The following is a 27,218-nucleotide window of genomic DNA, read 5'->3' as shown; positions in this document are numbered from 1 at the left end:
ATTTCCAATATCTTTGAGAAAAATATTATTTTTGAAAAAAAGTAAATATACTAAAGACGATAAAATACGGCTTTTTGAGATTGCAAAAGAAGTTTTGCAAAATTTAACGGTGATGTAGGTAGTTCGACGTCAAAATACTAAAAAAATATTTGAAGAATTCTGAATTGGACTAAAATCCGAAAAAATTATCCCAACCCTCAACGTCAGCTAAGGCTCTTACTCAAACAAACACAAACAGCCATTTCAGAACTTGGAGGGGGCTCGATCATCTGAGCTGCCTCTAGATCTCCAAGATTTACGAACAAGTCTCAGTTAATCATGTAGATTATGATGAAATCAGCCAAATAATGACATGATTTTGCAGGCTTGGGGGGGGCTTGAGCCCCCTGAGCCCCCCCCTCAATACGCCACTGCCCACTGTCACTATTATTCTGAAGGCTCCATTTGTATTTTTTTTTTTATTCAGTTGAAATTTGTATGAGATTTCTCATTACAATGGATTCCACAACAGGAATTCTAACAAATCTACGATGCAAATGATTTGCTGGTTGATAGTTATTGATTTATTCAAGGTTACGTTTTCAAATCACATACTCCCCTTTGACCATCTACTTAGAAGGGAGGGTCAAAAAAGTCGCGAAGAGAAGCCTGACTAAAAATAAACCTGAATTACTTGCAAAAGTTTTTGAGAAAGTCGTAATAAAGAAAGGTTTTGTTTTAATTTTAATTCAGCAAAAAAAAAAAAAAAAAACAATATTATCGATAGAAACTATTTTACTTTTATAATTGAGTCATTTTCTTCTCATTTTTCCAAATAAAACAACACCTATTCTATTGACCCATTGGAAAAGGGTCTTTTTTGGAGCATTATATATATATAGTGTGAACCTATTCTATTGACCGGGAGAGTAGGATTTCAAAAACGGCAAGTACAAAAGTTTCTATTCTTGATTGGAACTGTTGACCACTCTATTTACTGTACTAACATTGCCATTGTATTGCATTATATTGCTATTGGAATAAATAAAATGAAATGAACATTGAACTGAAAACCTTAAAAACTTATAGGTTACGCACTACTATTGGGGAAAGTTATGTACCTTTTCTGTTGGAAAAAAAAGTACTTTACAAAATACCAATACTGTAAATATATGCCACTCATAACGTAAAATTGATGTGGGCTTTTAGGAATAAAGGAAAAATAAAAAACTAAACACAATATAATTAAATAAACCACTTCATTTTTATTTTTACAAAACAGAAAAAAATATCTGATTTATATACATAGTACCTACATACGTATAAAATTTCTTATACATTTGGGATCTTAATTTTTTTTTTGCTTATGAACGAATATTAAAATTCGACAAACACAAATATGTAATAATAATAATAAATTATTAATCTTAAAATATTTTATTTAAAAAAAAAAATAACATTCATGGCACAATTATTATTATTTATATGTATGCTGATAATTCATACATGATTTTTGTGTGTTAAATAAATATTAAAATATTAAATTATAAAATTTTATTCGAAGTGTCATAGAAATACACAAATATATTGAAAATTGTGGCAATACCAAATAATAAAAAATTTGCTTTGGAAAAATTAATCAATTTTTTTTAATAATTTCGTTCATACAAAGTTTTACATTATTGTTTTTTTTTTTATTATTGAATTTACTAGTTTTAAGGAATTTATTTACAATTGATCTTAAAAAGCCAGAAAAATTATTCGTTTCGATGGAGATTTTTACAGTTAGTGCTCATTATAAGTTTGGCACTATAATAAACGAGTTTTCAAGAGTTGAGAAACAAAGCATAAAATATAGCCTGCGGCTCACGGGAAGGAGATTCAGTATAAAAACCGCAAGTTTCAATACTCACTGTACTAAATGAGTATGATAAACTTTTAATTCAGTATCTAAATTATTTTTTGATTGAATTGTGTGAATATTTTTTTTTTGCTTTTTATATATTATAAATTAATATATATATGTATATTATATAAAAAACATTTGTGTAGTTATTTTAACTTACTATGTAATTTATACAATACAAAATAATAATAAATGCACACTTTGTAGATAAGTTCTTACCAGCAAACACGAGAAAACAAAATTCATAAGTCTATAAAAAAAAATACTCAAAAAAATATAAAAAGAACTTGATGAATTAATTATGAAGCAAAAAAAAAACTCATTGAAAAATAAACATAATAATGTTAATATAAAAATAAATTAACAAAAGTGTAAGTGCTTCAGTCTTTTTCTTCTTTTGCTGACATAAAAAGTTTCTGAAAGGTGAGAGTCACTTTGCCTGAAAAACAAAAATAAAGAAATCATTAAGAAAAACAACCTTTTCATATTTAAATTTAAATAATTACCAATTGCATTTTGTAACCATATTGGCTTATTTTGCCATACAATACCAGCGTAGTAAAATGGAATTCCAATAACTGTGATAAGAACACCCATACCAACCTCGTAAGGTGCGACATAGCAAGGAACAATGATTAAGAAAGCACAGATTATCACAAAAACAATGGGGACCCAAAGTGGAACCTAAAGATTTACAAACAAATTACAAATTAGTAAAATAAACATATAAAACCAAAATGTTTTATATGTTTATTTTCTTACTTTAATTGGCCTTTCCATGTTTGGTCTTTTGTATCGGAACCATAATACAGCTGATACTGAAAGCATAATGAAAAACGATTCCACTATGCTACTGTAGGTAATGAGAACATAAACGTCGCTTACAAGCAACATAACAATTGATAATGCACACTGAAAAATAAGGTAACATTTTATAAAAATTATTATTAAAATTTAAAATTATTAAAATAAGGATTCTTATTTCATTTTTTTTTTTGAAAAATATATAAAACTAGCTGACCCTTCAGTAGATGCCCCATTAGCAGGTGGTTCAAAAACTACATTTAATTTTTTGTGTGAAATTCGTAAAAAGTAAAACAAGTATTGCTTTATGAAAGATGTTTAATTAGTTGATTTAGAGGTGCTGAATGAATACACTATCCAACACACAAACATTTTCCAGACCGTTACAACGCGTTGTAAATCATTTCTGACTTAATGAAGGGTGCTGAAGTTTTTATCTGCACCAAATTGATACATTGTTTTTATTTTTCTTTTATTGAAATTTTTTTTATTAACTCTCTGAACCGAAATACATTACATTTATTAAAAATGATTTTAGTAAAACTTGAAAAACTAAAAAAAGTAGTATGAAATCACCCTCAATATGTAAAAACCAAAAAAATCTCAAAAATTTGAGATCTTATAATGGAACCAGTTTGATTTTTAGGCTTACTGAGTCCAAATACATTAACAGTTGTTGTAAATGGTTCACAAGTGTTATAATTAAATAAACCCTTAATTTTTTTGCATCGATATGTGAAAGTACACAATTTAATTGAGATTTAATTTTCTGAGTATGGATTCGTTTACTTTATTAGTATTGACTTACAGGACCACTTTACTATCTTCACTATCGAATTATAACCTCAATCGGAAATTTTAGTGATAAGTTGACAAAACAAACAAAATTTTGTTTAAAACAGATGAATTGCTTATAGTACAGATAAAATAGTACATAAAATCAACAAATTAAAAAAAAATTGTTATATTCATGAAACTCGGCAAAAAGTTTGCCAAGGATCAAAAAATTCTATAAAAAAATTAGGTGGAAGGGTGTTTTTCGTGGGTTTTGTTATGTGTGAGAAAGGTATCATAACTGCTGACACACATTTTGTTAATTTTTTAAACTTGATGAACAAAATTTTGTTATAAGAACTAAGAATCAACAGAGCCTAACAAAATTATCTTGAGTAAAAGGGTTGAGAAATGATGAAATTTGGAATTAGTACTACAAAAACTGGGACACCAATGAAAATTGGTACAAATGTTTCATTTATAACAGAAACCAAGAATCTAAGCAGTCTATACATATAAGGGTGTTTTTTTTTTGGGAAAATAAGAAAAATCCACGAACCACGAGAAGTCCGATAAAATCAATGGTAAAATGTAATACGAATTTTATTAAAAAAGTTCTCTTTCGCATGGGAATTACGGATATAATAAGTGTATGCTTTTCTTCATGCGAAAAGGTGTTTTTTGTTATATCATGGTAAAAAGGTTGTTTTTTTAGTGAAAACAATAATTATGTGCCACCCTAATAAAATTTGATAAAAACGATGAATTTGGGATAAAATGCAATAATAATGATTTTTCATTAAACAAATTCAGGTGAAAGGGTTTTTTTTAAGAGACAGTAAAATCTGTAATTATTTTTAAAAAACCAGGTATACGAGCAGTGACGTTTTATGCTCCTCAGGTATGGGGACATAAACAATACAAGGAGGTCGAGTAACTTCTAGGATTTTAAACCAAGCGCATATTTACCATTCCTTATAATGCCCCAAACTACTTGCTTATGGTCGAACCTGGTACTTCACCTCTGTAAATTGAAACTGTAATTTGCACTTTATTAAAAGTCGATAGCTTCATTTTTTTTTCGAGCTACTTGCACAGCGCGGAAAAAAAGCCTTTCGAGTTAAATGCGTTTAAAGTTGTGGTTTTCATACAAGTGAAGGTTAAGGATGCATGGGCTTTGGGACTATTTAGGGACTTTTAGAGATTCATATAAAGCTAAGACCACCAAAACTAGTTTCTTCAGATGATAAATGAATTTTTTAAGCAAAAATGCCAAAAAAATTTCAGAGGAATTACCCCCCTTTAAAATTGCAGTTGAGGCTGATGAACCTGCCTAATGCCATAAAAAGCAGTTTTAAAAAATGTTGCGGGTGGAACAAGTTGGCACGCAGAATGTCAGTATCTGGTTCTGCAATGTGCCACGGAAAATGACTGAGTATCGAAATAAAGCAAATTGGAACAGCATGATGTATACATAATATTTATACATATTATGTTGATTTAGAAAGTAGATGAACTTTTTATAACATTTACTTTTTTCCCTCTTATAACCATTATTGCCAAATTGTCTTAAAATCGGAAATTAAAATTTTCCATAATGCTCCTCAATGATAGCCATGACTGCTGATTTGGTTTTTTAAAATTATTTTTACAAAAGTATACCGGCGTTGCATATTTTTGAAATAACTGCATTTTATGAATTTTAATTGTTTTTGACGCAAAATAAATGCATTACTAGTTAAAAAATGGACCCAAGTTTTCTAGATTGAACTTTTTGGAACTGATGCATTGTTTTCATTTTTATAATATATTTTCAAAGTTTATTGTATTTCATGCATTTTTCCTATATTTGAAACACCAATGTTCTTTTGTTAAAAAGTTTTTGCAAGTGTTAGGCAAGTTTTCCGAAGTTAAATGAATTTGTCAGTTTTGGTTAATTTTTTTTAAGCTAGAGAAACCGTTCACAGAATTGAAATTTTGAATATAAATTAAAAATAAAAAAAAAAAAAAACACTAGATAAATTCTTACCAAAAACACTAAAGATGGTGTTGGCGTGTACTTGTCAATGCTGATATGTGACAACAATGAAGGCATATGACCATTTCTAGCACCAACAAAACACATTCGAGATGATGCCATTATATGCACTGACAAGCCACCAAATGCTGATACAGCTACTAATATTGGTATTATTAAAGACCAAACGCCCAATACTTTCTTTCCAAATGTCTGAAATAAAAAATTAAAAAAAGGATATCATTTTGTTGCAGGTCAATATAAATAAAAACTATACTTACCACAGCAATAGCTTCTGAAGCAACCATTTGTTGTGGAGTGAGAACAGCAAGATATGATAAATTTGCAAGAACATAAATTGCAGTAACAAGAGGTAGAGATATATAAATAGCACGTGGGAGATTCTTATAAGGATCACGAAGTTCTTCCGTCATAAAATTTAAGTAATTCCACCCAGCATAGGAAAATATACCAGAATAGAATGCAACAGATAGTTTACCAGGATCTGTTTCTGAGTTATCAAATGGTTTGTTGAAGTTTTCAACGTTGCCTGGAAATAGAAAAATATCGGAAAAATTAAATGAATGAATGAAATAAATAAACAATATTATTTGGCCAGTCATTGGAAACATTCTAGGTTGCGAAAAATTTCACCGAACTGATTTGTTTCTTAGATAATACTAATTCGTAACTATTACTCTTTAACTTTATGATTTAAAAAAAATAATGAATATTATATAAAAACAAACTTTTTATTAAATGTTTAATTTTATGTCAATTAGGCAGACGGCGAAGGCATGGTTAGTGATTTATGTAACATACATACATTTTTTATTTTAAACAAGAAAATGAACGATAAATTGAAATCTATCTATCTATTAATAAATAATTAGTGCGATTGAATCTTTAAGAAAAATTTTAATGCCATCATCCAATTTAAACTAATTGACATGCTATAAAATTAAGGTAGTTTTCTTTGTCATATTCATATGATGCAACAATGTTGCTCCAAGTCATTAAACTTATCTTCTCATCTGAGTTTACTTTAACCGATCTAAACAAAAATACGTGAATTTAGATTTTTTTTAATATTTTACTTCAGGAATTTGCTTCATGAAATAACAATAAATAAAAAGAAAAAAAAAACTGCAAATTCTACAATAAAAAATGCAACCAGTTGAGCTTCAATTGCAAAAAAAAAAAAAAACTTTTATTGTTTTGTAAACATTTGCTACTATAGAATTATACATACCCATTGCCATCCAAACCAGGCCAAGTATAATTATCAATACAAGAGCTGCAACCTTAGTAAACATGATTACATTTTGCATTTTCGTCGTGGCTTTCATGCTATAGGAATTCAGAAAAGTAAGAAAACAAATCATAACTGCAGCTAATAGTTGCAAGGCACCATCTGGTATTTTACATTCCTCAGGAAAGAAAGGTTGTAGTACATATGAAGCAACAGTTAGCCCCATAATTGCATTTGTTGTAGGCCTGAAATAAAAAAAAAAAAGTTTTTTTTAGAAAAAGAAAAGAAATTAGATTTTTAAACTATTTGACCTAAACATGGACAGAAACTATGGATATTAATCATGGATAGCAATAACAAATTCAGAAACATGTAGTATAAAAAGTTTTTCTGTTCGGTCAAAAGAGCAGCTGTGATATTATCATAAGTATTAAAGAATTAAAAAGAATTAAGAATTAAACAAATCGAAATAATTGGCCTATGGTACAATACAATTTTCAAACTTGTTCCTTAAATTGATTAGTACATTGGGGAAAAAGCAATTTGAAATCAATAAAAACCACTTTGATTTAACTATTGATTTGCGTTGAAGACAAGAATTTGAAATTCAATAAAGATTTGAAATTTTTTAAGAACTTAAATTTAAACTTAGTTTAATCCACCTTTTGTTGAAACTATCATTTTTGTCATATCTTCACAACAAAATTTCAAAATTCTTCTGCTTTTTTTTCTGCGATCACGATTTCGATATATTAAATTAGTTTCCCAGTTTTTTTCGATTGCATGACAGGAAAAATAAAAAAAAAATATTTATACATTAGGTTTGCATTAATTCCACTCACTTTTTCATAGCTTTATAAAAATACCTAAAAATTTTGAAATTCAGACAGTGGACAGAATTTTAACGAGCTCCAGAGGCTCCGTGAAGCCAGAACTAAGCCCTCAAAATTTTTGAACCCAACTAGTCTAATGTGTTTTTCCACCTCTTGTCCATGTTTGACCATGCAAAATATTTGTTTGTTATAGGTAGCCTGAAAAATTGTCTTAAACGCTCAAAATTTAGAGATAGGCGTTTAATTCGGCAATCGTTTGTCGACTTCCAGTTTTTTATACATACTAAAAATCATAGTTCATCCATCCACTCTCCGATCAGGAAATATTAAAAAACAATTTTTTTAAAGCAACTTTCATACAACATTTCTTATTTTTTCTAAAATCTCCAAAAATTATTTTTTTCAAAAATTTAAACGACAATCGATTGTTCATTTTGAGAAATGGACACAGACCAAAAATCATCAAAAGCGATTTTTATAACAATTTTCATACAAACTATTTTTTTCTAAAAATTTTAAGGAATTTTAGGGGACTTTTTTGCAAATTTTCTTTTTCAAATATGTATTTCCTAAACGGAGAGTGCACAAACGATGATTTTTGGTGTGTAAAAACGACAGCAGTTTGAATTCTTGAAGAAAAAAATAGTTTTTAGGGAATTTTGAATTTTTCAGTAAAAAATTATTTAATATCTCATAAACGTATGGTAGACAAAATAGGACTTTTGGTGTAAATAAAGATGTGAACAAGCGATTGCAGTTGGGTCTAAACTAAACTACATTTACATTAAATACGAGTATATTGACAAATAGATAATGTATGTACAATTATCTTTAATTTTTGTATATGTCAATTATTTTTAGACGACTTTAGCAGCGAAAACACTTTATAAACATACCTTTGGGTCACCCTAATACCTATACACAATAATTCAAAGGTTAAAGAACTCAATGAATTGCTTATACAAGTCAACAATATCGCCTTATGATCAGCAGTCCATTCTATTGCAATAGAAAACAATACATCATTGAGTCTTTGGTAATATTGGCGAATTGCCATTAAGTGCAAGGCAATTAATAAGGTCATGGTAGCACATATGAAGAAAGAAGTATGCTTCAACTAGGTACTAACAAATCATATATGCAATTTCAATGGAAAACGCAAAATTCAAAGCATTTCCTAATTTGGAATAAAGCAGATTTGTACGATCGGGGGGTTTAACAAAATTCCAAATTGAATAATAATATAATTTATAAAATAAATGTTTTTTTTTTTTTACTGTGGATAATGATAAATTGCTTCACATAATTATAAAAAATAATTAAGAATTTATTGTCATTTCAAATCATTAAATATGTGCATTTTATGATAGACGATAGGTGTAAATAATCGTATATTTCGTATGTCGAAAATATTTAAAGGCTCTTCTTTCATTTGAAAACTATTAGTGGATGGAAAACATACAGAAAGATAACAGTTCCTTCTATGATATTTTTTTATAGATTTAAGATTAGTTTTGGAGAAAATTTTAGAAAAAAAACTGCATTTAACCGTTATGATTCAAATTCCCAATTCTGTAAAGACATTAGGTAAAACATTTAAGTTTGGAAAATTACTTATAGCATGGGACAACCTGTATCTATATTCAAAACCTTATAAATTTACAAAATTTCAAATTTATAATTAGACCCATATTGTGAATTATTTTTTAATATAGTATTCAAATAATAAGAATAGTTGGGTTTCTTTCAAATTCATATGTATTTATACATTGGAAGATTTCTTTACAAGATTTGTATAAGGAAGGTGTTAAGTTAAACTCATTTATCAGTTCAAAGCACGACCCAGCACAATTAATGAGCAAATTCGTACGTGTTTAAATTAAGAGTCAACGTTTCCAATTTTTTTTTTTATATATTTTGGGTCATCGACACTTAAAGATATTTATACCAACTTTATGTATACATATATAAGTTGAACTGGTTCGATTTCAGTGAAACATTATGAATCTTTTTGATATATTCATACAAATTACTTTATAAGTTTAATGGCAAGACTTTGCATTATAACAATGTTCATTCACATTTGAACTGTAAATTTGTTTTTTTTTTTAATTTTTTTTTTAATTTAGACTCACAATGAACTGAAACCTTTAAGATCTCGATTGGTTTTATTTTGCGTAATTTAGTAGCACATGAGAACATTTTGAAAACTATTCAAAATTGAAATTAGTATTTAAATTGTGTTGTACCTACATAAATTTAAATAATTTCTAACACACAATCTTGTAGTTACTAGCAATTAACACTTTCGTGTTTCGTGATGTCTGACAAGCATCAATAGTTCTTAAAGTACATAGGTAATATAATATTTTTTTGTTAGTCAAACCAGTTTCTTAGATAGTCTTATTTCTTCTATGTTTTTTTAAAGGTATGCATATTGCAAAAGTAAATAAAATTAAATAAATAGAATATATTGACAATCTGAAACTTATAGGTATATCGTAAGCAGACACAAAAAAAGAAATTTTTGCGGGTTAAAAAATTTAAAAAAAATGTTGATTTGTTAGCATCATAATTATAAAAGTCTCTATTTCTTATTTCTTGACCTTTTAATATATGAAAATTGTACTTATCAGTGGGCTACAGGTCTTTTCTTGATTATTTCCTAATTCTTTTCGGTCGACGTTTCGGGTATGATTAGATTATACCCTTCTTGAGGACCAATTTTTGTTAAATATATATACTCTTAAGGTTTCCTTAACTGCTTTTCTTTATAGTTGCTAGTCTTATTAGTCTTGTCAGATTTCAAAATTCAATATTTGAAGCCTTGAAATTTTGAAAATTTGATAGCTTGTTTAGCTACGGTTAATTTGTCTTTTAGATGAACTCGGAGATTCAAACTGTACATGAAGTCTTTAACAACTTCGATTTATTATTAAATTAAGAGTCCACATTTTGAGAAAAAAAAATCATCTAAAAACACATTCAGTGTCAGGACTTCTAATTAAAATACGAAATTTACTGATAATTTTATTATAATTACTGTATTGACTTCTTATCAAACATTTCAAACCATAGGATTCCAGTTTTCGAGAAAATTGAGAAATTGAAAAACTACTTTTTTATCAAATTTTTATCATTGAGTTTTGTTTTTTTTTTTGATAACTTTTAACAAAGTTGGGAAATTTGCACGTCTTCAAAAAAGAAACGCTGTTTTTAAAATGACTCTTCTTTTCAAGTTTTAAGAAAAAACCTAAACTAATAATTAAAATAAAATATACATATTAGACTGATTCAAAAAAAAATTTTTTTTTTTCAAAGCATTGTTGAAAATATTGTTGGAAATGACGAAAAAAAAATACTGTAAAAGTTTCAGCCCTTAATGTTAACATTTAGTACCGCCGCATCGCAAATTTCTATTTCCCATACGATTTGTATGGGAAAGATTGTGTATTTGTGTTTAGAATTTTTTATCTTTTTAATGGTTCATCAAAAAGGCTAGATTTAATCATTTTCTTGTATAAAATTGAACGCTCTACAAAATTGCATTTATAAAATTAAAAAAAAAACGGACGCGAAAAATTGATTAAAATAATTTTTAGTTGAAAAAATGAATAATTCGAATTTATTGAAGAAATCTAATATGATAGTATTAGGGGTTTGAGAGTTATATAAAAGGATCTGTGAAACCAAAACACAATATAGAATACAAATACTTGAAAACTTTGCCAATTTTTTTGAAAAACCTAATAATTTCGTCAAAAAATCGGAAAAAAATGAGAAAAAACTACTTTTTATATTTTAAAGTTGAATAACTTCGAAGAGCGGACAATTTTATAAAAGAAAATGATTTTGTCAAGCCTTTTGGATGAACCATTAAAAAGATAAAAAATTCTAAACACAAATACACAATCTTTAATGTAAGAATATTCACTTTATAGAAACTCCCAGTAAAGTTGAAAACAAAATCATTTTCTGATACAAAAGAGACATAAAATTAAAATAATTGCCAGCATATTTGCAGTTTTGCAAATATGTATTTGAATGAAATGCACAACATTCGTAATCGTTCACACGTGCAAGTTTGTATGGGAACAAGTGAATAGAAAAAAAATGTTTACTTTGTTTGGTACAACTTCTGTTTATAACCAATTCAATACACTTTAACTAGCCTAGTGTCTTGTGGGGTTTCAAAAGAAAAACTAAATACATACATTTGTCCCCGGTTTTCAACTTAAGCGGCAACCTTCGTCACAATTAAATTGCATACCATTGCACTTAGTTATTTCCTACCTTCTGATACAACCTAGCATAAGTTAAAAAGTAAACATTAAACAAGCTTGACACTGAATCAACAGGTTTTGATGCGAGTTATTATTATTTCTTTTTTTTAATTTTAACGAGCTTTCTGAGAGAAAAATTAATATTGATATTTTCTAACGGCAAACAAATACATATACATATTACCAATACAAAGGTGTGAGTAGGTGTAAGTTTTTTGAAAAAAAAATTACTTATTCATTCAAGTGCATTTACTCACGTATTTACTTGCACTTATATATCACTTTCATTTTGAAGAAAAATAACAAGAAAATCAGGATTTTTTTCTCATCAAGGAATGACATTAGACTATCTCATTCAGCAATAAATATTTTAATTTTCTATAACAAAACATTTGATCACTTGTTTTCGCATTTTTATTTGGATTTGTTTTTTTTTTGCTGGCATGCTAAAAATTAACATGACATTATGGTATTTTCTTCTTTATTGACTTCTTTTTTGGATTCTTCGTAGGTTCTCTCATTAGATACTGTAAATTTATTTCCTACCCCCAAAATCCATTTTCAAAAAATCGAACCTTCTGAAAAGCTATGTATGTTTCAGATAGTAAACCATTTTAAACTATGTAAATGAAGTAAAAATGCAAATTAAATTTGAAAACAAAAAAAAATTGGATCTAGAAGAAAATTATTTTATTTCAACTCAATCCTAATAAACTATAAATTGAAATGTTTTAGATAACAGTTTTAATTATTCATTAAAAATGTGCTTAGACATGCACAAGCCTTGTTTATGCCTTGAGTTAATTGTGATATCTTATACATTGTCTGGTAATTTAAATTGGTTTATATTAAATACAATTGAGATGAGTCCACACATTAATTAAACAAACATACAAAACCACTCAAGACAATACAAACCAGAAACTGAAGACTGGGATTAACTTACACCAATAATAATTTTTAGCTGATACCGTTTTTTTTTTTTGTTGATAAATTAATTTGTTGTCAGCTTTTTTTTCAGTGGAGTTTAATTCAATTAAAAAAATGTGTTCAGTTGTAAGATATAGAAAAAATTAATTGGGTTTGAGTTTGTGGTGATGTTTTTTTTTAATAACATTCTTAAATGGTTAAGATATCTCAGACAATCTTCAAGCATGTAAACAATTAATTGAATAGACAGCAGTAAATAAATAATGAAACTGAAGAAGTTTTGTCGACAAGTTGAAAATTTGTATCTCTGTGTCACAGAATGTTAGAATATTAAGTGTTTAACGGTTTAAACTTTTAAAATAAATAAAGAACTAACTGAGCAACTTTTAGCTAAGGCAGATGTTCCCATAGAATATCGCTGTTTTAGATAAAAAATAAAACATCCGCATTTCAATGTTAAAATTTCAAGTACTGATTGTTTCATTTAGAAAATCACTTAAGTCATATCAAAATATATTATTTATTTAAACTTAAGTATCTTTAAAAAGAAAAAATAGAGTGCACCCTCATAGTTGAAGTGAATCTAATAATTATTTTTATAAAGGTACGAGTACATATTTCTAACTTTGAACCACATATCGTAAACGTAAGAAACTTTTCAATATTAGGTATCCGGATTCCGAATTTTTAAATATTATTTTAAATTTGGTAAGCGCTCAATATAACATTATTTTTATCTTATCCAACTATAAAGATACAATTTGTAAAAACCGGCCCTGAAATTTTTAAAAACACTTCGTTTTTTAGATGGTCCTTAACCATATCAATCCAGTTTTGTTGGTTTTATTTATTAACTCATTTCAAATGTAGTACCCCGTGGCGCAATAGTTAGTGCATTTGTTTAAAACGTACTGCATCTTGCAATTGTTTCACAAAGCCTCTAAGAGCATCATTGACATTTCGGCGGAAAATTGTAGGTCGCTTCTAATCTAGCAAACTTACTACACGTACACAAGAATGGTTGAGTTTTGTAAGGCACTAGGCTTTGCCTCTTCAAGGTGTTTCGTGTCACAAAATATTATTATCATTGTTATTTCAAATACATATCTGTTATTTGCAAAAAAAAAAAAACCTTGATATGTGCAAAAGGCCTTATCTACATGGGAATTTCGTTTTCCTGGAATTTTTTTTCCTCGGAGTTTTTGCGCAATTTATTTTCAGGGAATACAAAATTGTATAATTTATTAATTTTCATTAATTCAGCATCCGATGCAAATTGATTTATAGCCTGTTTTCACTAGAGTCCAAATGAGATAATTTAGCAAATTATCTCATTTCGAATTTCAAATCGTGTTATACAATTATAATTTGCCAGATCTATTTGTTTCTTGTATTCGTTTGTGTTAAACTGGCTTTAAGACTAATTGCAGAGCATCATTGATAAAAGAAAATTGTTCAGCTGCCGTTTGAGATAATTTGTTACAAGATTTTTACAAAACATGTCACGATGGCGATGTGCGCAAACTCAAATTAAGGTAAGTTTCACTAAATGGACAATTTATAATTTGTATGTACTATCTAAGGAAAGGAACTATTCCTTTTCGGCAGGGAAACGACTATTCATAAATGTTTTTTTTTTTAAACATAGTTGAAAGTCTAGAAAAAAGGCTCTTCCTTTTACAGAGAGGCAGTAGTAGTGGCACTCATTTTTGTTTGCCATTCTTTACTTTCGTAATGTCATACCAATTTGTTAGATATCTTCATATCGAATTTTTTATCATAAAATTTAATCATTAAATTAAGTACAGCATCATTGTATTATGATGGTACGAGATTAATAGGTAATGATGTATTATAATTACGGTGACCATCCGTCCCGGTTTACCCGAGACTGTCCCGTATTTCTACAGCTTGTCCCGGGTATTTATTTAAGAAACCCGGGACGTATAAGTGTCCCGTATTTTGTAATTTGTCTGGTGATTGTCCCGTATTTGGACATTCTCTGATTTTTGTATTCAATATTTTAAATACTTTGTACGGAAAACAAGAAAACAGTGGCTGAAAATTAAAATTTTTCTTATTTCTCGGATAAAGCATTAAGCCTAGTAATCTGCTGAAGCAAAACGAACATTTTTCTAAGTCTCCAAAGTCAAAAAACTTTTGCTGCAAGAAAAATTGCCTGGACAAATAAATGGGAGTGATAAACGATTGAAAAATCTCCATATATTCTAGCACAGGTAAGAATTTTGTTACCTTAGCTGCGCAGTAGCACAGTAGCAACGAAAAGCAAAATTTTGTGCTGGTTTTGTATGAGAATTTTCGTTTCGCAAAAACAGCTCTCCCGATTTTGATTAAAAAAATATTTTTTTTAGAAGTTATTAACAGACATTATTATAAAACTATTTTCTTGATTTCGGATTTCGTAAACGACTTAAATGATTTCAACAAAAACATCGTTTAGGAAATCTTATATCAAAATAAGGAGCAATTATGAAAACTCATTTAAAAAATTTTAATTTTTTTTGAAAAATCAATATTTTCAAAACGATCCAACGAATTCTTTATCTTTCCCGGGTTTCGCTTCCAGAAATATGGTCGCCGTAATTATTAGGTGTGTTTTTTTGTTTATCTATATAGATTTTGTGCAAAAAAACGACATCGGGAGTTTTGAAATCCATGCAAATATTTGGCACCACTGTACATACACTTTGGCAGCTGTCTGTCAAAAATGTTGCTTTTGTTTTTTTTTTTTTATTTTAACTCCGAAGTGGGAAGGCCATTACATCCATGTTGGATGCAAAAAAAAATTTTCACAAAAAAACAAAAACCATTTGTATGGCCATGGCATCCATGTTGGATTCAAAAAATTTTGTTTTCACAAAAAACCAAAAATCATTGGTATATTCTTAGCTACATTTTAAGACCATAACCATTAAAATTAGTTGCGTCGTTCTTGTGTTATAAGAGTTTGAAGGTAGCCATATTGAATTTTATTTCGATTTTGTAAAAATCAAACGTGGACTCTTTTTTTATTTTTATTTGTAACTTTTCGAAAAAACTTTGGTAATTTTATATACATATCTGTTCAACAATCTTATCAGGATCCATTTAAGACTTTTATCTGAAAAGTGCATAGCGTATATCTCGAGATATTAACATTTCAATGCAACCATGTCAAACAAATTTTTGATTATTTTTTTCTATGAGAGTTTTTTTCAAACCTCGTTTTCTCCGCTTTTTTTTTTTTGTTAATATTTTCAGATATTTCTGTATGAACAGAACAATTAAACTACCTTGGCACTACTGTTTTTATCGAGAGAAATTAAAATCTGGATAATTATCTGGATTTTTCAAAAATCTATATAGATAAAGTTTTTGTTGTTTTTAACACGTAAATTGTTTTGATTTCAAAAATCTCGATGTCGTTTTTTTGCAAAAAATCTATATAGATAAACAAAAAAACACACCTATTATAATACATGTAGTATTTTTTGTATGGGACCCAATCTTTTTTTCTTCACAAATTCAACCTATCTCAGTCTCAGAGTTAGCGTGTTCATTTGCATTCTACGGTAACCAAAAAATACATAAGTCTGGGTGGATCACTGCTACACATATTTGAATGCGAAAAATAAACTGGTATAATCATCAATTTTATTTTGAATGGTTTTTTTTTTTTTGTTTCACACTATCCGTTTTAGGGCTATAGAATATGAAACTCAGTGTATTAAAACTAAATGCAAAACTTATCTGAACCGATGTATCCTTTTCATTCTATTCATCTTAAAGCTTGCATTGTCCTTAAAGAGTTAACAGTAGTAAACATCTCTTAATCTTACTTAAGCATACCTACTTTAAGAAGCAATACAAAATGTTTCAAAATTAACTCAATTCAAATGTATGACCTGACCATATCAACACACATATTTGTATATTTTTAAAGGGTTAGCGGTCAATTATGTACAATTCTTAAAATGGCAATACTTTTTTTTTTATCCTTGCATGCATTTTCGATAGAATACTTTCAAACTTGTTGCAATAGATTGCTGAATAGATATTTTACATAAAAGCTATGTACCTAATAGTATGTACTTTAAGGACATGATGAAATATTTTTTAAAAAATTTATCATCTTCTTCCGATAAAAAAAAAAGTACCAACACATGAATAGAATGAAAGCCAATGAATGAAAGCCAATAGAATGAAAGCCAAAAGAAAATATAAATAACAACCGCGTAGGCATAGTCACGCGTTAACTTAAAATATAAATACTATCGTCTTCATCCAACCCCTAAAACCCTAAAGCTTACTTATAAATGAAGGGCATAGAATTACTACTGCACCCTTAATAATAAACCTTGTATAACAAAATGTCTAGGAAAAACGCTCCTTAATAAGTCTCGCCCTTTTTAAAAATAAACTATTATACTCAACAATGTAGAGGAACTATGATAAAACGTGCTGCTTTATAAAGGAAAAAAAAACGTTTCTCCAATTGAAAAATAAATCATAATAAAATTATCTTTTCATTATTTAATTAAAAAAAAGCAAATAAATGTATCAATACAAAACAATTTTCAATTGATCACAATTGAACTCTTGGAAATTATGAAATTGTTTATGATGTCAATGTATACTTACACAAATATCATCATTGCATCCCAAAGATATAAGAATGCAGGTAAAGAACCGAAAGCTTCATAAATATAAGCATAATCTCCACCGGATTTTGGAATACAAGTTCCTAATTCGGCATAACAAAGTGCTCCAATCATAGAAAGCAACCCAGAAAGTATCCAAATGACTAAGGACGTTCCAACAGCTTCCACTTCGCGTATGACACCTTTGGGAGAAATGAATATACCCGAACCGAAAATGATACCTAAAATAATGGCAACTCCTTCGAGGAGTCCGAGTTGTTTTTTCATTTGAACTTTCTCTGCTGCAGGTGCAGCAGCAGCAGAATCTGCTGACGACCGGTTGTTTGGCGCCTCGCCAAAACCCATTGCTGTGGGTGGTTGCTCTGAGCCGGGCGTAATTAGAGCTATTTCACTAGGCGACGGAAGATCTTTCGAAGCCATGGTTATGGTTTGATTTTGTGTGTGAACACGCGACGACTTCACAACTCTCAACGACTGTCTGCGAACGAATGATGAATTGAAAATTGTATGAATGCGATTCCAGCTGTGACTTGTGAGAAACTACAATATTATTCTCTTCTCTTTGTGGGGGATTTTTCTTTTTCGAAGTTACTCAAAGCATGTCTCAAATAAACTACCTAATTGCAAGCGGCAAATTTTTTTTGTTTTGAGATTGAGGTTAGATTTGACTAGAATTTTTTTTTTTATTTTTTACTTATCTAATTTGCATTATAGATCGCATGTGTGTGTGTCAATCTTTGGTTTTCTTGGTAACTTATATGTTTCGTTGTAAATAATTATCTATTTAATAATGAGATTTTATTGATATTCTTAAATTATTATTGGAGCAAGATTGATTTCTATTTTCTACATCGCGCACTGCACATTTATTATATAGTTATATACATAAGCACATTTTTTGAAGTGACTTTTTGTATATAAGGACAGCTGTCAAATATTTTTGATGCGTTTACATATGAAAGTTATTAGGCGCGTCCGAGTGCTCGCTCATAGATTTTTTTTAAAGAGGTGCGTTCCACAGAGGATAATTTCCTATTCCTACTTCCACAAAAATTAACACACAAATAATGAGTATCTAGATGAAAAGCAAAACTCGCTATATCTAATTTTCGCAAAAATGAGAATTTGATGCACATTTATAAAGTATGTTAAATCCTATTTTCACTACAGCCCAAATGAGATAATTTCGCAAATTAGGTCAGTTCAAATTAATTTTTTTTTCTATACGATTTGTATAGAATTTTAGCCAAATTTGTAAGAAATTCGATGAGTATTAAAAAAAAAAAAATATTGAATGCACACATTTTTCATTGAATTTTTTTTTTTTTTTCAATGTAGAAAATTTTTTATTTGCAATAAAATTTTTTTTCAATGCAAAATATTTTTATTTGCAATAAAATATTTATTCATTTTAAATGCAAATTTTTATTATTTGCAATGAATATTTTTTTTTAATTTGTAATGGAGAGCAAATGCATTTAAAATAAAATGATTTTTTACAACCCTGGTTCAGAATAATAATGGGTCAAGTACATTTCAAATTTGTAGGTACATTATACCATTGAATAATTACAAATAGAAGTGGACACCCAGGGAAACTTCCGCTGTAAAATTGTCGTCGCTAGTATCGTGCGTTGAATTAAAAAAGCAAATCCAACAATCCAAAAGCAAAGCCAACAATCCAAAAGCAAATCCAGCAACCCAAAATCAAATCCTAAACAGCTTATACATATAGATAAAAGTTTTCCTATTTCAAAAAGTGGAGATAGCCTAGAGGATAAGGTGAATGTCTGTTAAGTTTACCTGCCCAGGTTCGAATCTGACGGGAATTTGAGATTTTTTTTTTTTTACATTACAAGAATAAAAATTAAATAAATTTCTCAAAAAAATCTCCGCAAAAAAAAAAATTCAAATTTTACCGGTATTCGAACCTAGGCCAGTAGGAGTAAAAGGCATCGTCCTTGTTCTCTAGACTAATATGACTTTTCAAAATACGAAAACTTATATCAATATAAGCTCTTTGAAATGTATAATAATAATTATTAATTTTCTTATGAAAATTTAAAAAAATTATTAGTTAAGACTCAACTCGAAAATACATGATAGTTGAGGCCCAAACCTGTAGTTCATCTATCTTCCGGTACTCTTATAGTCGCATGAGTAATCTGCGGTGTCACTTCTATTTGTAATTATTCAATGATTATACTGAACTTTGAGAAGCTTTTTCTCAAAAAATAAAGAAACTTTTCAAATAAATGTTTCACAATTCAATAACTCTATATGTGCAGAATTTCTTTCTTTCATTCTATTTAAAATAAAACGAAACCCTTTATTTTTAAGACCTTAGGTTAGGATAGGTTAGGTAGAAATGGCTGTCAGCAAAACAACTGACACACTTAGACCATTTATTCGTCCGTTGTGATACCATGATTTTGTGAGGAAATTCCTCACTAATTAAACCAGTTGGAGCTTTTAATAAAGCGGTGAAGGTTGAAGATGTCAGTATTGATTAGTTCACTGGTATCTTCTAAGAAATATTTTTCCAGGTATTTTTTACGTCTACTGGAAAGGGCAGGACATGAGCAGAGAAGATGTTGGATTGTTTCTTCTTCTTCCTCATCAAGGCAACTTCTACAGAAGTCGTTAGAGATTACGCCAAGTCTTATGGCGTGTCTACCTATGAGACAGTGTCCTGTTAAGACACCTATTACAGAGCTGATATGCAATCTGCTTAGAGACAACAAATTTTTTGAACGTTTTGGATCTAGCCTAGGCCAGATCTGCTTGGTCGTTTGGCAAGTTATAATGTTTGACCATCGTATGTTTGTTGCCTCTATAGCTTCTTGCTTCAGCATGAGTTTGCTGAAGACCTTAAAACATCCAACCTATAGAGAAGTGGACTTGACCAATTATAATTCTGAACACCCCATATCGTGGATGTTTTTAAAAATTACTAATTTGATTTGGGTAGAAACGAACTGCTTTTGCATGAACTTAATTTTTTTTAGTAAGGTTGAGGTTAATTTTCTGTCGTCACCCAAGACTATGTATTTTATTTGCTCAAAACCACTCTCGAAATGGCTTTTCCACAGTTTAAGCAATTTATTCGGAACCTTTACGGCCATAATATTCACTAGTTTAAATATACATCTCGATATAAAGAAATTTAAATCCAAAAAATAAATTCAAATCCATAATATTCACTACTTAATCCAATTTTTTTAAATTCAATCTTGTTAAATCCAAATAAATTTAAACTGCTCTGGAGGTCTGTTTAACTTTAAATTCATTTTCGCAGTGTTCAGTTGTTTTCTCAAGTTTTTTGAAAAGGAAAAATAAAGATAATTAAATCTGAGATTAAGTAGATTTAGAATTAATCTCGATATTTATTTTAAATCTTCTTCGTAAAATCTCGGATTTGGGTTCACCTACCCTAACGGCCATATTATTTACTAGTTTAAAAAATACATCTGGATGTAAAATTGTCAAATGTCAAAAATAAATCCAAATCCAAAATAGTTATCCCGATTTTAACTCTGAAAATAGTTAAAAAATAGTTGAAAATTACTATTTTTTTTCTCTGTGTGATAGTGAATATCATAGATTTGGATTTATTTTTTACATTTCAATTTCTTTACATCCAGATGTATTTTTTAAACTATTGAATAATATGGCCGTAAATCCGAGATTAAGAATAAATCTCGGGATTTACAACCCTAGGTATTTTGCCATTCGATTCACGTGAAAGTCTCAAATAAGTAGCTTTAAATGGCAGTCAATATTAAATTTTAAGAAACCATTTTTTCTTGAAAACATCTAAATCAAACAGAAGCAACGTTTGGCCATCCAAAGCCAGAAATTTTTCAAAGCCAATTTCACGTAATTAATCAATTAAATCTTCCCGAGAATCGAATAGCAGAATAGAATATAAATCTACTTATCTAAGTCTCGGATTTAGGGTAGGTGGAAACATAGTATTAATCCAAACGAAATCCAGAGTGAATAATATGGCTGTAAGAATGGCTATTCTGCAAAATAACCAACTATGTCCACCGTCAGAATAGTTTCATTCAAGATAAACGAGTAAAACCTCGCACTGTTTTGCTACTCTCTGGACCTTAAACTTATTGGCCCATCGGGAGCATCGCAATAATTTTTATTAATGTATTGATTTAATAACTTTAACTTTTTGTTTCTTATAAATAAGTTAGAAAAAAAACTTTGAACATTGATCATTGAATTTTTTTTTTCTTAAATTCTTGTTGGTGAAAATTTCGACACTTTGTCGTTTATAGGGTCAACCTCTTCTACTGACCGGCAGTATACTTTAAAAAAAATAGCCATATAAAATTCTGCAATTTGATTAAGCTTTTGTGTGTTAAAATGTGTTTGTGTTTTAATGTGATGACTTGCATAAAACAAATTCCAAATTTTGTAGTTCTGTTTTTGCATTTAATATCAAACAGAAAATATTGAATTTTCTATTTATATTTTCATTTTTAATACAATTTATTGTTATTAAAATAAAATTATATATTGAACAAGCTAAGTGTTATTTCTTAAACCTAAAAGACTTGCAAATTAAATAAATCTTTTAACACTTCGTACCCCGATTAAAAGAAAACTCTATTTTTTGTCCGCCTTCAATTTAGAGCTAATCATTTCCTTAAACTGAGACAAAATCTTATTCTCACGCTTCTGTCTCTCTTCCTTGCTAAACATAGCCAAAGCCCGCTTTTCATCCGCCGAATATATTTGATTTTCTTTTCTTATACGTACAGCTTCCATACGACGATGTCTAAAAATATAAAAATAATGAATATAAAATGATTACAAAAGCTATATTTTATAACATACCTGCTACCACTCATAACATATCCAACCGATTCAAATGTAGCAATTTCATCTGAAGTCAAACCAATTTCTCCTCGCCGTGGTATTCTCTTGCCATCAGCAATATAAGCTGCCATAGCAGCACCTTCTCCTGGCAACAAAGCATGACCGAAATCTTTTTGTGTCAATCCACTTGTCTGTCGAAGAGTTGGGCCAACATCTTCATTCAGATTCTCGACTTCTCCAACCGAGGATGAAGATGGCACAGCAAACTCATGATCTTGCTTTTTATCAATCTTTGATTTGGATTCTTTATTATCTTTTGTCTTTTCGATCCACATTTCCGATTCAGAATCGGAACTCGAGGAACTGCTACTTGATGAACTACGTTTGGATTTTTTCTTTTTAATTTTTTTGGATTTCTTTTTCTTCTGTTTTTTGGAAGACGACGAAGAACTACTTTTCTTGTGTTTTGATTTCTTTTTCTTCTTTTTCCCAATGTTGTGGGTTTTTTCTTCATTTTTTCCTGGATTTTCATCTTCGTCGTCTGTGTAGGTTATTGGTCTTTGAGGTGACTTACCCCAAACGGTAGATATTCCTTCTTCTCCAATTGTTTCTCTTTCAGCACGTCGATTGTCCATAAAATTGTCTTGACGCTGTTGGCCAGGTCTTTTGTCGTATTTCGGTTTATAGCGATCATTTTTTCGATGATAGTCACGATCATTATACGAATGTCTGTCGTAACTTGGTGATCTTCTTTTAGACCATCTGTCTGATGGTTGATCTTGATCAACTCGTCGGCTACGTTCTCGGGAAACCGAAAACGCTGGACTTCGACTTCTGCTTCGTGAAGGCATTATTATTGAAATGGAATATCGTTTTAAATCGTTTAAAGTTTATTCAACTTTAACATTTTTTTTTTTTTTTGATTTTTTATGAATTATTTAATTACACTCGTCAAAGTAAAGAACCAGTTTTATTTAATAATGTCGTTTTCCAAAATTCAAGGAGTGACACTCCTAGCTATATAATCACTCCAAAAGGAGTGATTTCAAATTCCAAAATTGAAAAAGGAGTGCATTTTTGGATTAAATTCTTCACTCCCAAAATTTTGAAGGAGTGACGGAGTGATTACCAATACTTCTACATTTGACTTCATGGACTGCTTGTCAAATTGTTGGGTGGTTGTTTTAACTTTTTTTTGTGAAGGAAATTATATTTATTTACAAAAAAAATTCAATAAAGTATTGTAAAAAATCACTAAAAGTGAATTTAAAAGATTGTATTATTATTTTATTCATTATTTCGTATTACAAACACATGCAAAGCAAACGTCAAATCACTCCACTTGTCAAATTCTTCGTGAACAAATTCCAAAATTGCACGAAAAAGGAGTGATTCACTCCCATAATTTTGGAAAACGACATAAGATAAAAGCAAAATTTTCAAAATAATTAAAAATAATCTATTTTGGAAATACTTTGTTGAAGTTTTGCCTGTCGCTGTAGTTTTGACATTTTGTGTTGAAAGAAAAGTATCGGCTTATCGCTTGTGGCTCTTTCAGTTCTTTTTGCTCACTTAGGGCCCCTGCACATTACTTCTATTTTTTTTTTAGATCTACACGAGGCAATTTATTTATACAAATAAATTGTTGACATAATTTAGTTGTAACTAGCTATGCACATACATTTTTAAAATTTAAGCCTACTACGCAAATCGAGCTAAGTTTACAGCCCTATTCTGGGCAACCTCACTGATGCCTCACAAGCAGAGATGGCAGAGTAGATTACGTCAGGTAATCTACTCGGTTAACTACGCGTAGTTAATCGAATAAACTACTCGCTTGATTTGTTTCATGTACTACCTACATTTGCTACGTGCAATAACTACATAAAAAACGTTATATTTCAAAAATATTAAAAAATAAATAGCTGTGTTTTCGTGAGAATTTGGTTTAGTAAAGTAAAACCTTTTCAAAGAAACCACCCCAAATCCATCTGGTTTCAAATATTCTATTCAAATTCACACTATCACAGCTATGTATTTCGATTTGAATAAGACTTTGACAATTTGGTGGTAAAATTGGCATTTCAAACTACATTTTGACGTCTAGCGCTACGTCTGCTACATTTAACTACGTTAACTACATTAAACTACGTTAACTACCTCATTTATGTAGTAGACGTAACAAATGTAGGAAATCAAAAAAAATCCCATTTTTGCCATCTCTGCTCACAAGTCACAATAACCTCATAACTCGAGTTGAACTCGATTTTGTGACTTTTTCGTATTCTAACGAAAACCTCACAGTCACAAGAACCTCATAAGGTCTGGTGAGTTTGATTTTGTGAGGTTTTTCGAATTCTGGGGTACCCTCACAACTTGTGAGCCTCATAAAAATTGTTAAAATTGTGATCTCCTTCAGAGCAGGTCACTACTCACAAATTACTAGAGTTTTGATATTTTTTGTTTCCATAAATATTTTGGGAACAATTTTAAGTTTTGTTTTTATTTTTGATTTAACAAAAATTGAATTAGATTTTGTTTTGTTGCATCTTATTGCAGAAAAAAATCAAAATCAATAACCAATTCCAAGAAGACACCCTAAGCACCTTCAAAGATTTTTGTGGAGTTTCTACATAGGCATCCATCAACAGCAAAAATGACTTCCACATGACCGTAAACTTGCGGTAATAGTTTGTTTTTTTTGGCGTCTTCGTTGGCAATGATATTGTGAGCGACACTCTCGAGGACCAAAACTCTGTTGAAGGTCTACAACTCTAGCATTTGTGTCCAGCGAATAGAGCATATTGAATACATGTCGTGCCTTTCGGGAATTGATTATATTTCCTTGGAAGAATGTATATATCGAAAATATATGAAAAAATAGTAGATTTTTATTTATATTCAAAATGTGTTGTTTTTTCTTATCTGAATTGTTCTGACAAATCAGCTGGCTGTCAAAATAAAAACTCACCTCTTCTTTGGTGAATTTGCTGTGAGGTTTCTTATGAGGTTTTTCGCAGAATACCAAATTGTGACAGCCTCATAAGAAACCTCACAAAAATAACCTCACAAAAAATTGTGACTTGTGAGCATCACAACTCCAGAATAGCCCTGTAGATCCACAAAAATTTTACTCAAAAATTTAGACCAGCAGAAGCTAAAAACTCACACATTCGTTACCAATGGCCATATACAGAATGTACAGAGAAAAAGTCGAACTCACAATTCAAAGATAATTGCTTAACAAAGTACCTATGGTTGCTGTGGCTATAAGGTTTCACTAGAAAATATAAAATGCAGCAAAAGTCAAAACATGTTGCACATAACAAAAGAGACCAAACTTTGTGCATTGCATACATCGCGCTCTTTTCCTCCCATTTACCAAAGAAGAGTTTATTTTTTCAGTAGAAATTAAACTACTATTTGTTAAGGGGTATTCACGATTCGATGCAAATGATCTTGTATAGTTGCAAAAGTGTAACATTTTCTTAAATTTAAACAGCCAAATATACAGACTACAATTTTTTTTTATACTTTTGCACTTTTGCTATACCCTAACCCTATTGCAAAAATAAAATACAATGGTGTAAAATTTGTCTTTTGTAGTTGTTGTAGTAGAAAAATAAAATTTAGCAATTTAACACCTTTTCGTTGCACCGGATCGTGAATAGTCCTATAGATCAGTGCTGCTAAAAACATTCCGGATTTTTTGTCATTTTCATCAAATAAAATTTTATAACACAAAACTGGAACAAAATATTAGGGGTATTCACGATCCGATGCAACTGGTCTTGTATCATTGCAAAAGTGCAAAAGTGTAAAATCTTACAACACTACAACAACAAAATATATCGATTGAAATTTTACAATGGTCTTGCACTTTTGCTATACCCTAACCCTATTGCAAAATAAAAATACAATGGTGTAAATTTTTTTTTGACAGATGGCAGCGCGCCGTCGCGTGTCACCCATGATGAACAGTTCATCTTTTTTATTCTTATTCTTTTTTATTTTGTTTCTTTTGATGTAATTTGTGAAAATAAATTAACCCGAACACAACAAAGATTGAAATTATAAAAAAATTGAAAAAAAAGAAGAAGCGTCGGTGGAAAGACAACTCCGTAAAAAAAAAGAGTGAAGCTTATATAAATCATATCATGGATTCCATTTAATATTTACTATAGATAAGAAGAGGTGCGTTCGCGATCTATTGTAAAAAAATAAAATTTTACACTTTTACTAGGCCTGTTGCACCAGATCGTGAATACCCCTATTGTTTTATGGTGGATTTACATACGTCTGCATTTCCAGATCTGCATTGAAAGGAGACACAGTATTTAAGAACCACAGATGTTGGATAGAGAGAGCAGATGAAAATGCTGAGATCTTCATAAATGCAGATTATGTTCGTCTTCATCAATGCCTCTCCTTCATACGTTCGGAATTCAGGTATATAATCTATCCCCCTTTACTTTTCTGCATGCAGACGTATGTAAATCCAGCATTATTATTTTTCCTAGTACGTTCATATCAGTTAAGCAATTTCAACAGAAAATACTGGGGTCGAACTACGGCATTCGTTGCCGTAGTTCGACCCTGATCACATACAAACATTGAAAAATGAAGTAAAGCCAGAATTTCGGCTGTGAAAAACTAACCGGATTTTTTAATGTTAATGTTCAAAGTTAAGGTATAACTACAATGGCCACTTTTTGAAAAAAAGTCAAAAAGTGAAAATTTTAAAACTCATTTTGTGACAGTTTTTCCGACCACAAAATTAAAAATAATGATGCAGAAAGCTTATTTTTTGGTTTAAAAAACAATTTTTATAGTTTTTTCCAAAAACAAATAGTGCTAGAAAGAAATAAAAAAATTTTACTTTTGTAATTTCCCAATTTTTCACTTTTTAAGTCATATTAGGTGTGTTTTTTTGTTTATCT

The 27,218-nt window shown here is 29.6% G+C and overlaps 2 protein-coding genes across 2 annotated transcripts; both read right to left on the bottom strand.

Moving 5' to 3' along the window:
• Positions 1 to 1,445: 1,445 nt before the first annotated feature.
• Positions 1,446 to 18,319, bottom strand: LOC129915728 (Y+L amino acid transporter 2). The gene is made up of 8 exons (XM_055995390.1): positions 18,134 to 18,319; positions 17,420 to 18,056; positions 6,733 to 6,977; positions 5,762 to 6,030; positions 5,493 to 5,693; positions 2,648 to 2,797; positions 2,392 to 2,569; positions 1,446 to 2,324 (listed from the first exon to the last, which is right to left on the bottom strand). Exons 2-8 carry the CDS (start codon positions 17,857 to 17,859, stop codon positions 2,266 to 2,268), a joined length of 1,542 nt encoding a protein of 513 aa, XP_055851365.1. The 5' UTR covers positions 17,860 to 18,056; positions 18,134 to 18,319; the 3' UTR covers positions 1,446 to 2,265.
• A 3,563-nt stretch (positions 18,320 to 21,882) lies between these two features.
• Positions 21,883 to 23,203, bottom strand: LOC129915734 (NKAP family protein CG6066). The gene is made up of 2 exons (XM_055995395.1): positions 22,297 to 23,203; positions 21,883 to 22,237 (listed from the first exon to the last, which is right to left on the bottom strand). Exons 1-2 carry the CDS (start codon positions 23,127 to 23,129, stop codon positions 22,066 to 22,068), a joined length of 1,005 nt encoding a protein of 334 aa, XP_055851370.1. The 5' UTR covers positions 23,130 to 23,203; the 3' UTR covers positions 21,883 to 22,065.
• Between the last annotated feature and the right edge of the window lie 4,015 nt (positions 23,204 to 27,218).

This window comes from Episyrphus balteatus, chromosome 3, assembly GCF_945859705.1.
Source record: "Episyrphus balteatus chromosome 3, idEpiBalt1.1, whole genome shotgun sequence".
Lineage (NCBI taxonomy): Eukaryota > Metazoa > Arthropoda > Insecta > Diptera > Syrphidae > Episyrphus > Episyrphus balteatus.
The sequence above is the reverse complement of the archived record's forward strand: the minus strand, read 5'-3'. Positions and strand labels throughout refer to the sequence as shown.